This window comes from Anguilla anguilla, chromosome 1, assembly GCF_013347855.1.
Source record: "Anguilla anguilla isolate fAngAng1 chromosome 1, fAngAng1.pri, whole genome shotgun sequence".
Taxonomy (NCBI): domain Eukaryota; kingdom Metazoa; phylum Chordata; class Actinopteri; order Anguilliformes; family Anguillidae; genus Anguilla; species Anguilla anguilla.
The window spans coordinates 68128491-68144031 of record NC_049201.1 but is presented as its reverse complement, the minus strand read 5'-3'; the positions used below and the strand labels follow the sequence as shown (position 1 = coordinate 68144031).

Below are 15541 nucleotides of genomic sequence, written 5' to 3'. Positions count from 1 at the left end.
TCATCTTTAACTAGTGCTTACGATTGGAGCACAATGCTGCCCAGAATGTCTACGGGACGGTTGATCTCCAGGAACAGGGTTGGGTACCCGTAGCCGAGTGCAAAACCTTTTACCACTACTTATCTCGATAGCACTGTGATTAAGGCGAGTGCGCTGCGCTAGCCTTGGAAGGGTTGCTTTTCAAAGCTACTCTGCGGCGAAGGAATGCGGTGAAAAATGTAAATGTGAGATTAGATTTTCCCCTGCGGTGCGGAATGAGGAAATGTTATTGGTCCGATACAGTGCCAGCAGCAAGGGGAGGGGCAGAGCGGGTAACGGGTAGGTTAGTGTTCTGATAGTGATTCATTCATGATATGTTACTCTGAATACTACTGTCGCATTCTACATGTCTACAGGTCATTAGGTATTCCTTCTGTCTGTTCAATGAAAATTATTTTCTCCCTTCAAACTTTGATGTATTTTTTTTATTTATTTTTATTTACCGTAATTTATGTTCCGTTCGTTGTTTGGAAGAAAAATATGTTTATGTAAGTAGATACTTTGTATTTACGTTACTCAATAGCATGGTGTGTGAGGTTTAGGACAACTTCTACAGTTGCCAGGAGTTCAATCATAACCTGGATGCCGGTTGAGATCAAGACTTCAGTACTCGTGTACATGGACAGCTCCCTTCTACTCAGCACTTTATTTTCCACGCATTTGGACGGGACTACGGAAAAATACTGAGCTGCGGCTAAAAAAATCACGCTCTTCTTGGGAATATCACCACCCGCCAAGCGGACTGCTGACTATAGCAGACTGCAGCGTAGCGGACGGTCGAAACATAGCGGAGTTACCTGTCTGGCGATTAATGGAAACAAACGACTGGGACGATAAGCATGTAGAAATTCACGTTTAAGGAGATATTCTTTTAAACGCGATGTTTCGAGTTGTGAGAACACTTTTACTGAATATTCGTCACGCACTCCTTTAACCTTGTCATAGCCTACTCTTGGACCTACTGTGACCAAGGACCAAACTGGATGGATGACAAATGCCGAGTGTAGATATAACACTTTAACGAAATAATACAATTAACAGAAAAACACTTTCTGTGTTTTGGGAATACTTTTATGTCCCGAAGTGAACTGAAGAATACATGAGGTAAGAATCGTTTGAACGGAAAGAACGTGTTTTGAATATACGGCACATAGTCTATTGGCTGATTGATTTATTTTTCATAAATCGCTTAACTTTAAAGCTCTTCGTGAAAACAACAGCAGGTAAAATGGGAAAACTCAAAGCAGCTTGGTAAAACTGCACCCAGTATTCTTGTTTACTATGAACGGAAAGCCTTCACTGAAATAAAGGGATGTGCGTTGGTTTATTCTCATCAGACATCAGACCCCTATCAGATAGAATGCTACCAGTTCTGGTAATGAATAGCCTAATGTTTCTTGGAATCTGCCAATAAGACGAAGCAGCAAAATTGCAGCCTGATTCGAATGAAGTACTACTAAGTGTTGCATCAAACTCGATGTCTCCAGATAATATTCGCCTAAGCTCCAGAACAATTAGGCTATACAAGGCGATAAAGTACTGAACACCACCTTAGCTATTTGAGTCAACGGGTATTAAGCCATCGTTACGTTTTCTAATGTGGCACGCAATAAATGCAATTACATGTCAGTTGACTGTCTATATAGAATTACATTCCGTGATGCACACCTGAATATTTCAAGTGTAAGGAATATAACAATGACCCCAGATACGTTTTCCGTCAGTGTTCATATTACTGGATTTCATTGCACTTAGTTTCTTGAGGTGATTTTTAACTAGTTGGTAGTGGGGTTCATGGCACTGCTGTTGAGTGCCTTTGCAAATGTTGAAATTCCTTTTCAGAAGACTGCAACTGTGAGGTCTGCAAGTTCATGTCTGTTTAATACGTATTCTTGGGTGTCTCTTGGTTGAGAGAGCTCAGTCTTTTTGGGGATAAAAAGAACTCCTGACAGCTTGGGTAAGTGGGGTCAAGCTTTAAATGTGTAGGTCAATTACATACAGTACTGTATCATCAGTCTAACGTCATTCTGATTTGAGAAATTCAAGGTGTTATAACCAATCACTGATATTCACCTGTAGTTTGTTCAATCCCTCTGTGATCTGCAGAGGTGAAGGATAATGATTTAGCAAACAAAGAAATGGCAGACACCTACCAGAAGTGTCTATGATTTTGTTCTCTGCAAGTGGAGACTAGCCTACAATTTGAAAACAAAGCTGACTGGTTTAGACAATGGTACACAAGAACAAACGATATCAAACAATGAATTTTAGCCAACTGAACGTGACAGTGAGAAGCAGCAGAGAAGAATGAATTTGGAGAATGAGATGAATCAGATCCAGATTATCTAAGATTCAGAGCGGACATGTTAATAGATAGATTGTGAGAATAAGTGGGTGACCTCGTGATTTTAGCAGAAGGGGAAGAGAAGAAAATTGAGGCAGTGGAGTTGCGATATATAATTAGTTTGTTTAGCAGACTGGCAGTGCCTCACAAGGGATTTGAAAGGCCACTGTCTTTTCATAAGATTATTTTACCAGTGCCTTGCAATTCCATCACAATTCCACACTGAAGGGGAAGAAAAAAGGACAGGTTTACTGAGTGAATGCATTCAATGGAAGATATTTTTAGACAGTGCGATATCTAATCATAAATAGACTTTTCAAGTAAACCCAGTCATCACAAGTGAAAAAGTGAAAATAATTGCAGGCTCTGTGTTTAAGATCAAAATTTTGCCTATTTTCCACAGTGAAGTGAAGAGGAGAGTAGAGCCCAGAGCCAAGCAGTGAGAGGAACAAGAAGGATTATACAGAGCAAAAATGCAAACAGACCCTTGGGGCACCCCAACAAAGAGAAATGGGGTCTCTGTGAGACATATGTTCCATAAGAAAAGTGAGAGTATCAAGAGTGATGTACTCTAAGAAGTAGAGCAGATAGGAGAAGGTGTAATACTTCAATTAAAATGTAAACAGAGAGGAGAGTCTGCCTTAAAAAATGTTTTTAATGAGAGAGGAACAAATTCTACATCTGAGAGACAGAAGCATTAGAGTTCTTAAAAATCCTGAGAGATGGAGAGACATGGTAATAAATATATAGGATGCTAATGTTAGGGCTTCAAAATATCAAGACGATTACTTACATAATTGAGATAAGAATAAAAAATAAATGGCAGAAAGAAGGTCAGAATTGGAGAGTATGAGTCAATGCATTAGCAAAATAAAAAGTCAATATTAATGGGAAAGAAGAATGGATCAAAATTTTGTGAAAGGTGAAAAGGACAGCATTATAGAATGAAGATTGAGGAGAAAGTGGAGGATTGAGATAAATCAAAAAGAACAACTAGTTCCAATTCTAAGTGCCAAGAGTGGCATTTAGATTTGGAAAGCTACTATTTCTAAAAATAAAATATCCAATACATGCAGTCATTCAGTAAATGGTTTGGTTCTTGCTGTCTAATGGGAATATATCATTATATATAATAACTTTTCTCATGCTTTTGTTTTCAGCATTGTTTGATTAACTGGCCTGGAAAAAGAGGTTAAGACATTCATTGGTCTGCTGCAGATATGACACACCACAGACATTAGAGTGTGTTGGACTGAACTTATTTTTCTTCAGGAAATGATTGACTTCTGGTGATGAAACATGTGCGATTTATAGTCCAATTGCCAAACATGGTTTTTTCTACCAATTATCTGATGTGATATTAATGGGAATTACTGAATAGAAATTATTTTCTGTTTAAACCAGGTATCTATGGTCAGTGTTGGACATTGTTCTTTTCATTTTGAGTGAATTATAAGTGAAAGTGAGTTCTATTCAATAATGTATTATTTATACATGCATATAAATATAAAATGTGTATATACATATGTAAAGAGACCCAGCCATTATCATTGCCTACTCATACCATTGCCTAATCAATGCCTAATGCCAAAAATTGAAACAACATTGATTTTCATTTATCTTTTATCAGGTTATAGCTGTAAGGTGTGACTGGTGCAGTGTTACATTTGCATAAATAATGTTGCTAAATTGGTGAAACTCACAAACATGGTCCTAGAGATCTGCAGTGTCTGCAGACATTCATTCCAAAGAAGAATTGAACCACCCGATTTAATGAATCATTGTCTTGTTTAAATCAATGTAATAGTCCTCCCAAGTTCTGAGGTTTGTTTTGGTTTAAAGACAGCGGGGAAAACCTGCTGAATTACAGCCCTCTAGGAACAATATTTAATAGTCTGTTGCTAAATGATGTGTAAAATAACAATAGGTTAGCTGCATATATAACATACAGTGCCTGGCCAAAAAAAAAGTAGCACACCCTAATATTTTGTTGGACCGCCTTTAGCTTCGATTACGGCACGCATTTGTCGAGGCATTGTTTCGGCAATCTTATGCAACATCACAACGTTTATTTCTGTCCAGAACTGCAATAATTTTTGGCCAAGTGTTGACGATGGGAGAGTCGAACCACTCCGTAAAGTCTTCTCCAGCACATCCCAAAGACTTTCAATGGGGTTAAGGTCAGGACTCTGGTGGCCAATTCATGTGTGAAAATGATTCCTCATGCTCCCAGAACCACTCTTTCACAGTTTGAGCCGAATGAATCTTGGCATTGTCGTCCTGGAATATGCATGTGCTGTCAGGGAAGAAAAAATCAATTGATGGGATAACCTTGTCATTCAGTACATTCAGCTGACTTCATTTTATTGCCGCATAACATTGCTGAGCCTAGACCTGACCAACTGAAGCAACCCCAGATCATAACACTGACTCCAGAGGCTTGTACGGTGGGCACTGTCCAAAAAAATCCAAACGGCAACTTTTTTTTTGGCCAGGCAGTGTATATAAGGATTTGTAATCAGCAGCCTTCTATTTCTGTGTGTACAAACAGCTGTGCACGTTAAGGAAACACTGCCTTACACAACTGTAGTAAACACAATTATGCTGGGCTCTAGAATTTGCTTATCTAAGTAGTTGACCAATTTTGAAACACAAATGTCAACTGAATAATTAAATTTCGTAAAGTTCATGTTCCATAGATCTGCGAGACACAATGACAAGTTATTGTATTGTTTGTGTGGCCTGTGTTTCGATTAAGAGTATTTAAGGGCCTCACATATATGGTCATCCAATGGGATAGCATATCGAGCTAAAGCAACACCTTTCAGAAAAGTGAGGGGCCCCACAGACCCCCGCAAAGGGGCCCCAGATGGGCCCCAAACTAAATTATGACTGTGCCAGTGGTCACTGTGACAGCAGGTTTTAGTCAACAGGGTATTCTTTGTATCATAATGCACTTATTTGACACTCAGTTGAATATAAAGGAGTTCTGGTGTTTAGATATAACTCCCATTGTAAAGCATAATGAGTCTGCCTTCTTGGATACTTAGGTGACCTGTTGTGAATTTGATTCTGACTTTTTACCCAAATACAGGGCGCTCTTGATTGTATTGGAAGTCTTTGTATAACAGTATGAGTAAGATATGAAATTGCAAATCATAAACTATATTTATAATAACAGGACTAAAATGGCTGTACTTTCTTTGCAAATATGATGCATGATACGAGATAGTCAACTGGAGTATGCCAGTGCATCACTGACAGCCCAATGAATTAGTGCTCTGTTATTACACTGCTATGATGCTATCCTTTCGCACAGTGGGTTTCCAGATGAATTCCAGATGAGCACAGACTCCAAAATCTGCAGATTAAGTTCAGGATCAAGAGAACGATTAGCCAGTGAGTAAGACTCAATTATCTGTCAGTGGTAGTACCAATTGGTATTTACTGTAATAGTATTTGTAGCATGTCTCATTTTGTACGTGTTCAATACTCAGTGACACTGCTACATGTCTTCTTTCTATTACAGTGCACAGTTATAATACTGTGGGTCATTTTCTCATGACAGTGGCCCTTTTGAAATATTTATAAATGTAGGGTCTCATTAATCCCCGGGGTCTTCAAAAAGGAGGGGGAAAAAAACCTTGTTAACCCTGTCCTGGCCTCACAGTGTGTCCTCCAGGCATCTGGCATTTTCATCTTTGCTCATTGTGATCAGGCATCGGCTGGATGCTACTCCCTGTGTCCTTTTGTTCACTTCTCATGGGGTGTGCTCTTTAGAAGTAAGACCATAAGCTATTATCACCTTCCCTGCTTTTTTTAAGCAGAGGTGTTATGATACAGAACTACATGTTCAGCTGGGGATGCAATCATGATGATTAGAAAAAGCCTTTTCTAAACTGCTAAACAGTCTAAACATTTGTCTGACTCATGTTTAAAAACCTTGCAACCCTGCTTGAATTTTGATTCCACTACAATTATTATATTGTAATAATGGCTGTAAATTAAATATGAAATCTCAAATGATTAACTTACTCCACCGCATGATGTTTCTGGATTAACGCCTTCACTAATTCCCCTGAGGTCTTAGTGCATACCCTGTTGCCCCTCTACAGGCTGTTGACATCAAAGCTCGGAAAAGACTGGCACGGTAATCTCTTATGTTTTCTTGTGTAATCCCCCTGTGCAATTCACTTAAATACACCTCTCAGTCATGACTTTTAAACCAAGTGCGGGCGCCATTCTACAGCCAGATAGAAACAGAAGAAATGGGCATGGAAGCCCATCCACTATCTAGATTAAATCCCACAAGACTTTTACAGCAGTGTTTTGTTGAGAATCGTTCCTGTGAAGATGCTGTCTGTAGTGTCTCCGTAGATCGTACAGACAGATCCATCTCCAAGCCCGTGTGGTACGTCACTGCATCTATGCTAAGCTTGGTACATAAACAACCCACATGGTGGCCTTCTGCGTTAGTAATTACAGCACCCCAGGGCTACAAAGGCTGGATTACTGTCCTTTGTGTGAAGGTTATCCATTGGCAATAATCCTACTCTGAAGCTGAATTATTTTCTACTGTCAACGAAGGCATATAGACATATGCAGATTGGTATTTTTCTTTTTTGCAAAGAGTGGAAAATATATGCCCAACAAGCACATTTTATTTTAAAAAGGGGATCAGCTCTTCCTTGAAAACATGACCTTTGAAAAAGAGTGCTGTAATACTCAAAGGAAATATTGTTTGTTGAGTCATGCTTATGGACTAGTAAATATGAAATTACGTAGCAATGAAATTAATGACAGGTCTTGCTGATTACCCCGCTTATTTATAACAGCAGACTATCCAGGATGGCTTACAATTTCAGTGCTGTATCCAGTTTTCCACGTGGATACCTCCAAGGCATTTGCTTCATAAGCCAAGGAGATATTAGCCAAATGGCATTTTCTCTTTTCCGAGGCTCAATCTCTTTTCTCCAAAAACGTGAGAAGAAATGTAAAGTAAGCATAACTGTGGTAACAGAGTAATAGGCTCCCCAACTGCTACTTCACAGAGGTTCCTGAAACATGCAATGGTAATAAACATAGAAAGACTAACAGTTATAATTTGGGAATATTCAAGAGTGCAGAAGTGTTTATTTGGACTTTTGTGTTAGAGATGAACATTTATTAAGGAAGATCTGGTGAGAATTCATGTCCCTGGTCTGATTGTGCAGAAAAGACCCAATGCCAAAGGTTTTTGAAACTATAAAGAAGAATGAAGAACAATAAAGTAGTATTTATTTTGGAGAAGCCTTAAGCTTTTATTTCTTTTATTTATTTATTTTTGTGTAGAACAATGAATATTCTGTTCTAGTAGAATCCTGTATGTTTTTACTATTAAGTAGATGCTGTGTGTGTACTGTGTGTTTATGATCAATACTTCTTCAATTTTTTAATACTGAACAGTTGAGTTCTGTTTCAGCTTTTGCATTGGTAGTTATGGAGTGGTGTTATAGAATTCCATACATATTATATATCACTGTATATATCACTAGTTACACAGCAGCTGAATCTTCAGACAGAGTTGTGCAGTTGGCCTGTTATTGTTAGCCTCAGTTAAATGTATGTACACAGTATGTAAGAAATATAGGCCTGAGAATTCAGAGTGCACTATCTGAAGAGACAAGTGGTGTTCTTGCCCTTGAGAGTCATGGGGTTTAAAAGATTTTGTTAATTGATGAATCAAAGTAGGTTTAATTGCACTGCAAACTCACCTCATCTGTTTTCTGTGGCCTGAATTGGTTGCTGATTTTAAGGTGAAAACAAAAACCAGCCGCCCGACCAAGGAGGGAATACAACTGCATTAAACTATGACTAGGAGCCTGCAGCTGTGAGGCCTAATTGGTTTCATTCCACCATGGTAGGTGGCCTCAGGCTGCTACTACACAAACACCCCCTAGCTAATCTCCAGGTGCCTACAGCCAAAGATCCTCATAGATGTATTAGCCTGTTGTGTGAAATATGGTCACTAGTTCACAGAAAGGTGTATCAGAGGAGGGCATTTGCTCAGCTGCAGTGCTCCATTTACGCGTCAGAGAGACATATGGGTGGCATGAAAGTGAACTAGCCATTTTCAGATGGAAGCCAGTTTACTGCAACATATAACCATGTCTGGTGCCATATAACTGTGTCTGGTGAAATAGTTTCCAACTTAGTGAGAGTTTTAACCTCATATTTAAAAACACTAGGTCACAGATACTCTATGATATGCGGCGTGCAATGCTGTTCTGTGGTCTGGGGGTTTAAACCTGGGTTTATACTCCACTCCCTGCTGGTTGCAGTTGTCCCATTAACCTTGAGGGCTAAGAAAGAGTGTTAAAAGCATCTCTGTTTACCAACAGGATGTCCGAGAACACATCGCTGCTGATGCTGGGGTCACAGGGCACTTCAATGAACTCCTCCTCCAATTCCTCCGTCTCCCCTCCATCGGCGGACTGGGTCGCCCCCACCTTCACCCGGGCAGCCCAGTTTCGGGTGGTGGCCACCTTGGTGCTCTTCCTGTTTGCGGCGGTCAGCAACCTGGCGGTGCTGATCAGCGTGGCTCGGGGGCGTGGCCGGCGGCTGGCGTCGCACCTGCGGCCGCTCATCATGAGCCTGGCGGTGGCCGACCTGATGATGACCTTCATCGTGATGCCGCTGGACATGGTGTGGAACGTGACGGTGCAGTGGTACGCCGGCGACGCCATGTGCAAGCTGCTCTGCTTCCTCAAGCTCTTCGCCATGCACTCCTCCGCCTTCATCCTGGTGGTCATCAGCCTGGACCGCCACCACGCCATCCTGCGCCCGTTGGACTCGTTCGATGCCAAGCGCAGGAATAAGAGGATGCTGCTCCTGGCCTGGTCACTCAGCCTGCTGCTCGCCTCCCCGCAGGTGTGTGAGGGGACAGGGGGCAGACGGTCTTTCTATCGTGCCCATTGATATTGCGGGCATCATTGGTTCCACGTACAATGTGCTCTGCTACTTCAACTCTGATTTAGTACATTATACTCTCATGGAGTACATATGACCTGTATTGGAATCATGCAGTATAAACTCTGTTAGTTAACTGAACACTGAGCATGTTACTCTGTTATATTTGGTGTACCCTTGGGAGTTGTTACACAAGTTGTATCACACAAAAGGGATAAAATGCACTCAGAGTAAAACGCTAAATATTTTTGCTCCATGGGGTGTCTATAGCAATAGGAGCTATTTTATGTCATAATTTAGCTTGCTAGATATTTTCAAATTTAAAGTACAAAAGACATGCGTGGCTATCAGCTGAAAGTCATTCTGGCTCATTTCATTGTAAAGATATATCCCACTGCCAAACCATCCTTATGTATTTCAATAATTGATAAGTCCAATGAATTATTTAATTATTTAACCATGTAACTTTCATAGACATAGACATCTTTTTTCAGTGGAGCGATGTTAGCCAGTTAATGTACCAAGCTCACTGAGTGCAATGCGCATGACAAGTGAGGAGCGGTTGACATATTGTTTTACCCCTCTGCTGTCCCAGTGGGGGACAGAGGATGACAGAGCCTGAAGTCACGATTCTCAACATGGCAGTCGCAGTGGCTGGCAGGTGCTGAGTATCCAGTATTTGGAGAAGGTCGAGCCCCTTCCGTCTTGCTTACCATTCTGAAAATACATGCCACCTCTTGCATTCCCCGGCCACTGTCCTTGGCTCCCTTTAAGCATTCCCTGTGATCTCCTGTATGTTCATGGCTAACTCAGGCTTGTCGGAATGTCTCTAAGCTTGGCGGTCCTCTACAAAGCTATTGCCACTAATGGGGGTCGATTGTTTTTGACTGCTAGTGGAAGTGATCACTTCACCCTAGAGAGATGTGTAACTCAAGAACAACAGCGGGTGCTGTACTCCTCAGTGTATTGTCAAAAAAGGATTTTTAAAAAGGTTACGCTCCACGATGTGGCACCATAAAGGAAGGCTACAGGGCACAGCCAACCGGCTTGTGTATGACTGTTGGGAAACTGGAGAAGGGGCAATAATGATAGCCTTCTTATTCAGAATAACTATTCAACTGTTTCATCTGATCTGAAAATCACCTGCTGTCATTTACTTCACATAAGTACTAGAAATAGGTTTGAAAAATGATGGCAGCATTTAAATACAAAAAAATGGAATTATGCCCTTTTCATGCAAAATTCCCATATATAGTACGTAGCACATCCATAGAGGAAACATACACATGGGTGTAATGTATTTTCCATACATTGAACTGTAAAGACATGTAAAGCCTGCACAAAAGTAAACCTCTTCCCTTGCAGTTTTACGATGTAATTTATTTTAGAAACACAAAATATTGAGGAGGAGGGGAGGGTGGTGAAATTTGTGGCAGAGGTAATATGCTGGGACACACTAATTGATGGATTTATGATTTGGAGGAGACAAACATATTTCATTTGCTGTCATTTTGGCACCAGTGCCTGAGAAAGCCTTATGTGTGCACCTGGGCGGTCGGCTCCTCCTTCAGAGCGGGTTGCCGCCGGCAACTCTGCTGTGATTAAATATTCAAGGCTGCTGGGAGCATAACGCAATTCACTGAACGATCCCCTGCTGATGATCACGCCAGATCGCCATTGTGGCAGAGGACAGCGGATGAGCAATAAACAAGATTTTCATTATTCCTCCTGTAAGCTGTGACCCAAGCCTGTCAGATACCGTTTCCCGATCTGAAAGGGTTTCTGTCTCTGAAGGTTTGCTCAGTTTTGGATTGCTAAAAATCAATGTCACCCAAGGACTATAGACTCTGTTTACTTGTCGCTATTTTCATTGCCCTCTGATTCATCCCTTTTTGGTGATTTGAGAGCTTGGAAAGCTTTAAGGGGGTTTATTTTAGATGAAGTTGTTTCAAGATGGGAGGAACTTGAGAATCCAGAATCTCAGCAGTAAGGTTGCTGCAACTCTTGTGAAGTATTGGATCATTTCAGTTTCATTTCATGCATCACTTGTCCAAATAAGCCTGAAAAAACACAGAACCAAATAAAACAAGACCCAAATGTAATGAAGGTATTAACTGAACAATTACATTGGTCTAACAAAACCATATAGCTTTTATTGGGCTCTTTATTACCTGCAGGGCCCCATGTGTCACATTCCCTGCATAAGTTTCCTCATGAAAACCTCTTCTCCTTTTTTCTTCTTTCACGACTCCAGCTCTTCATCTTCCGGGTGATTAAGGCAGACGGGGTGGACTTCACCCAGTGCGTGACCCACGGTAGCTTTCAGCAACGCTGGCAGGAAACAGTCTACAACATGTTCCTATTCGTCACGCTCTACGTTGTCCCCCTGCTGGTCATGAGCTTATGTTACACGCGCATCCTAATTGAGATCAACCATCAGATCCACAAGAGTAAAGGTATTCTACATTCATTCCCACCATACATCCAACATTAAATTGTGTCTCATAAAAGGAGATGGACCAACTATCTAAGTTAGCTGATTCCTATGTTAATTTCAACATACTGTACAAAACATGGGTGCAAAAACAATCTGGTACAAAGGAAAAAGTGTGCAATAAAATTCCAAGCCCAATCTCATGTTCTAAACTCCAAAATGCATATAGGCTTTTTGCATACTTAATTGAATGTTACAAGACAAGACACCCAGCAGTTCAGTAATGCAAACCTTTTGGTACACTTCTACATGATTCATACTTCATTTTCCTCCACCTCATTCCAGGTGGAGAGTCCTGCCTGAGGCGCAGTGGGACAGACATGATCCCCAAGGCGCGTATGAAGACCCTGAAGATGACCATCATCATAGTGGTGTCCTTTGTGGTCTGCTGGACACCTTACTACCTACTGGGTATCTGGTACTGGTTCCACCCACAGATGATCCAGGTGACACCTGAGTATGTCAACCACATCCTCTTTGTGTTCGGCAACCTCAACACCTGCTGTGACCCCGTCATCTACGGCCTCTACACCCCGTCGTTCCGCGCCGACCTGGCTGTCTGCTGGTTCTGCCGCCGCCAGGATTCCTCACCCAAGTCCCTTGACCGCCTCTCCGCTCGGCAAGGGAACCCCAGCGCCGAGCAAGAGTCTGACGCCCCCAGTGTGGACCAGATGAGAGCCAATGAGGAGTAGAGATCCAGAAACCGTCAGGGAATGTCCGATTGTCACCTCACAGCAGTTAGGCTCACAGAGTCCTGTAAAACTGAGATCCACTGCTGCCTTGCTGCAGTCCGGCCCGACAGCCATTGGTCAGGCTGGACCTACTGAGTGTCGAACGTAGCAAGTCCCTCAATGAACCGACTGCCTGATTAATTACTGCTGAGTATTTTCACTGTCTTGCTGCATTAATGGGGGCGATCTTTAAACTGCTCCCAATGAGTCCTGCTGCAATGTATCCAATCCATTTTATATTGTTTACATGAAATGGTTGGTTCCTGTATGAAAGAACATTTAGGCGCCATGGGAGTAAACTACAGACAGGCACATTGATTGTGTGCTGATTATCAAGCACGGAACTTGGCATTCATTTACAGCCTTTTCGGTTGAACAATTTATTAACTAGTATTGTGTTGTATGAAGTGTGATGCACAGAGTATTGATTAGCACATCATAGTGGAAACCACCAATGCTGTTTCTCTCATTATTTCAGTCTCAGACTTCTTTGTTTATAATCATCCCTCTATGTCATTCTTTATGTTCATTGATCAAGACAAACCAGTTGAACTCTCTTGGGGAATTAAACCAGCAGCATGCACACCTTCAGTTATTATTTTTACAGTTTTCCTTGAGCATGTCTGAGCTGTTCTATTACATACAGTCTTTGTTACAACCCCTGGCTTTATCACTAGAACTTTGTTCCTGCATATCATTTTGAAGAGAAATGTCTACATATTTTGTACATATATTAGTTCCAGTTCAGCTCTTATGTATGCTGAAGTTCATATTTTGTATGCCAAAGATCCTGTTGTTCATGTACATTGTCATATGCTTTCAGTGTCTTCTGGACTGGAATCTTCTGAAATAATTATTTATAGACATTCTCACACCTAAAAAGGCTAACCTGTATCAAAATGAATTTTATTAAGGAAGAATCAAGGATCTGAGGACCTTAAAGGCTTGAATCTCGGTTGTCTTCAACACCATTTGCAGAACTCCTGCACATCAGTGTGGACCTGACACAGTGTACTTTTGGACCCACAGCAGCTAACAGGATGTGTGATTTGACCTCAGGTTTTGACTGATAGGTGAGTTATCATTTGCCTTTTTTGGAATAATCATCGGCTAGAGTGAGCTCCATGCTGATGACTTGGGGGAAGCTGTATCCAGTAAAATGTCCAGTGTTAATTCAGCTCTAACAGAGCACATTTTGTCCCACTCTGGAGCAGTAAGAGGTGAATTAACACTGCATGTTTTTCTGTGTGGCAGCCATGATGTGACTCATTACCATGGCATGAGCCAACTTTGTGTGGATGCGTCTGAAAAGAGTTCTCAAAATAAATGGCATGGCAGGTTGCTTGGACATGGCTACTTTTCATCTGATCTGGGTTTCTGAAATGTGTGTGGAACGCTGATACACAGCTGCCAACAGCATCCACTTTACATGGCCTGTAGGTATTGTTTGGTTCTTGAGTTTAACTATTTTAATAAAAAGTTCTGTATCTCCTGAATGGAATTAAATTCTGTTGAGCTCATTGGTATCAGAAAATGTCTTTTGATAATTGCAGGTACTGTGAAAGCCATTGTGATGAAATTGTGGTATCTGTGAGATATGCTCATGTTTCAGGGAACAGGCAATTGTTGCTTTACAGTATATGGGAAAGTATGCTATACTAAATGCTATACTAATGTTAGGCCCTTTGGTGTTGTTTTGCATTGCAAAGAAATCAAATAAAGATACAAATCAAGAATGACAGCCAAATTAGAATCACTTCTAAACTGTGCTACATTCTCCCTAACTGGAGTTATTCCATAGTGGCAAATCTGGCACAGGGACAGGGAGAGAGAGAAAGAGCTGGGTAAAATACGTTCCCAGAGTTGATGAGACTGGCCCGGTTTGCTGGGGTGACAGGGATCATTCAACTGAGGGCAACAATAGTGCCTATAAAAGGTATCTTATCTCCAGAAGCTCTCCATAATGGTTTCTTATCACAGTTCAAGGGGACATGTCAGCACTTCTCTCCGAGTCCCCTCACCTGGGCCCAGCACAATGAAAGCCAGTATTAATTAAAGTCTTGGGTTATATTCTTTCTCAAATGCCTGTGAAACACCAAAACATGCCTTTTTGCCTGCTCCGATGCACACAAGATGGAAGCAGCTTTAGGACTCACAGGGTAACACGCACTTTTTATACTTAAATTACTTTTAAATAATGAATTTATAAATGTAACATAGTAATGTTTCAGTTTTAGCCTCTGTATATGAACCATGCATAGAGACTGGTTCTATTCTCATTGTATCTATGTTTAGTGAAATCTGTTGGTTTTCAGGAACTTTGGGGTCCTACTCTTACCAGTTTAGCATCATCATACATTTTATGACATTTAAACCAGAAGGAAAATGAAATCATTGCAGTCAGACTGCGGACCATTCTGACAATACTGGGGCTAAATGTGGCAAGAAGTCCTGTAATCAGCATATAATTGGCCATGGAGACATCACCGAGGGAAGGAGGAACTAATTTGGGATGGTTTCCATCACACATTGTCTAATAGCAAAGCTTCTGGTTGGCTTTCCTGTGCCAATTATTCAAATACTGCAGCTCTCTAGAACAGTAGCTGCACAGCCCAGCTGTTTGACTGCAGTGTTAACAGAAGTGCCAACTGACTCCATATCCTTCAGAGGATACGCTACTGTACTCTCTTCCTGTGACAGGATGGCAAGACCCTGCAAGTGCGCTTGGGCATTTCAAAATGGCAGCTGAATCTAAAAATGAAAAGCAGATTGGATTTTGAAAAAAAAAAGGTCATATTTTGATTTTGACCCTTTTCCTTTGTGGCCCAATATCTAAAAGGAGGAAATGGCACCAGCATGGATTGAATTTAATTTTCACTGCAGAAAAGGACAGCACTCACTGGGGAGCATTCCCGTACCGACATCTCTGAGCTGAGTGTTTTAATGCCACTGATGCAGCCGGAGAAACCCGAGCAATCTGAGAAG

General features: G+C 41.2%; 1 protein-coding gene across 1 annotated transcript; it reads left to right on the top strand.

The window, feature by feature from the left end:
- Positions 1-63: 63 nt before the first annotated feature.
- LOC118206530 (gonadotropin-releasing hormone II receptor-like) lies at positions 64-14020 on the top strand. The gene is made up of 4 exons (XM_035379332.1): positions 64-1143; positions 8764-9292; positions 11586-11787; positions 12111-14020. Exons 1-4 carry the CDS (start codon positions 1139-1141, stop codon positions 12515-12517), a joined length of 1143 nt encoding a protein of 380 aa, XP_035235223.1. The 5' UTR covers positions 64-1138; the 3' UTR covers positions 12518-14020.
- The last annotated feature ends 1521 nt before the right edge of the window (positions 14021-15541 follow it).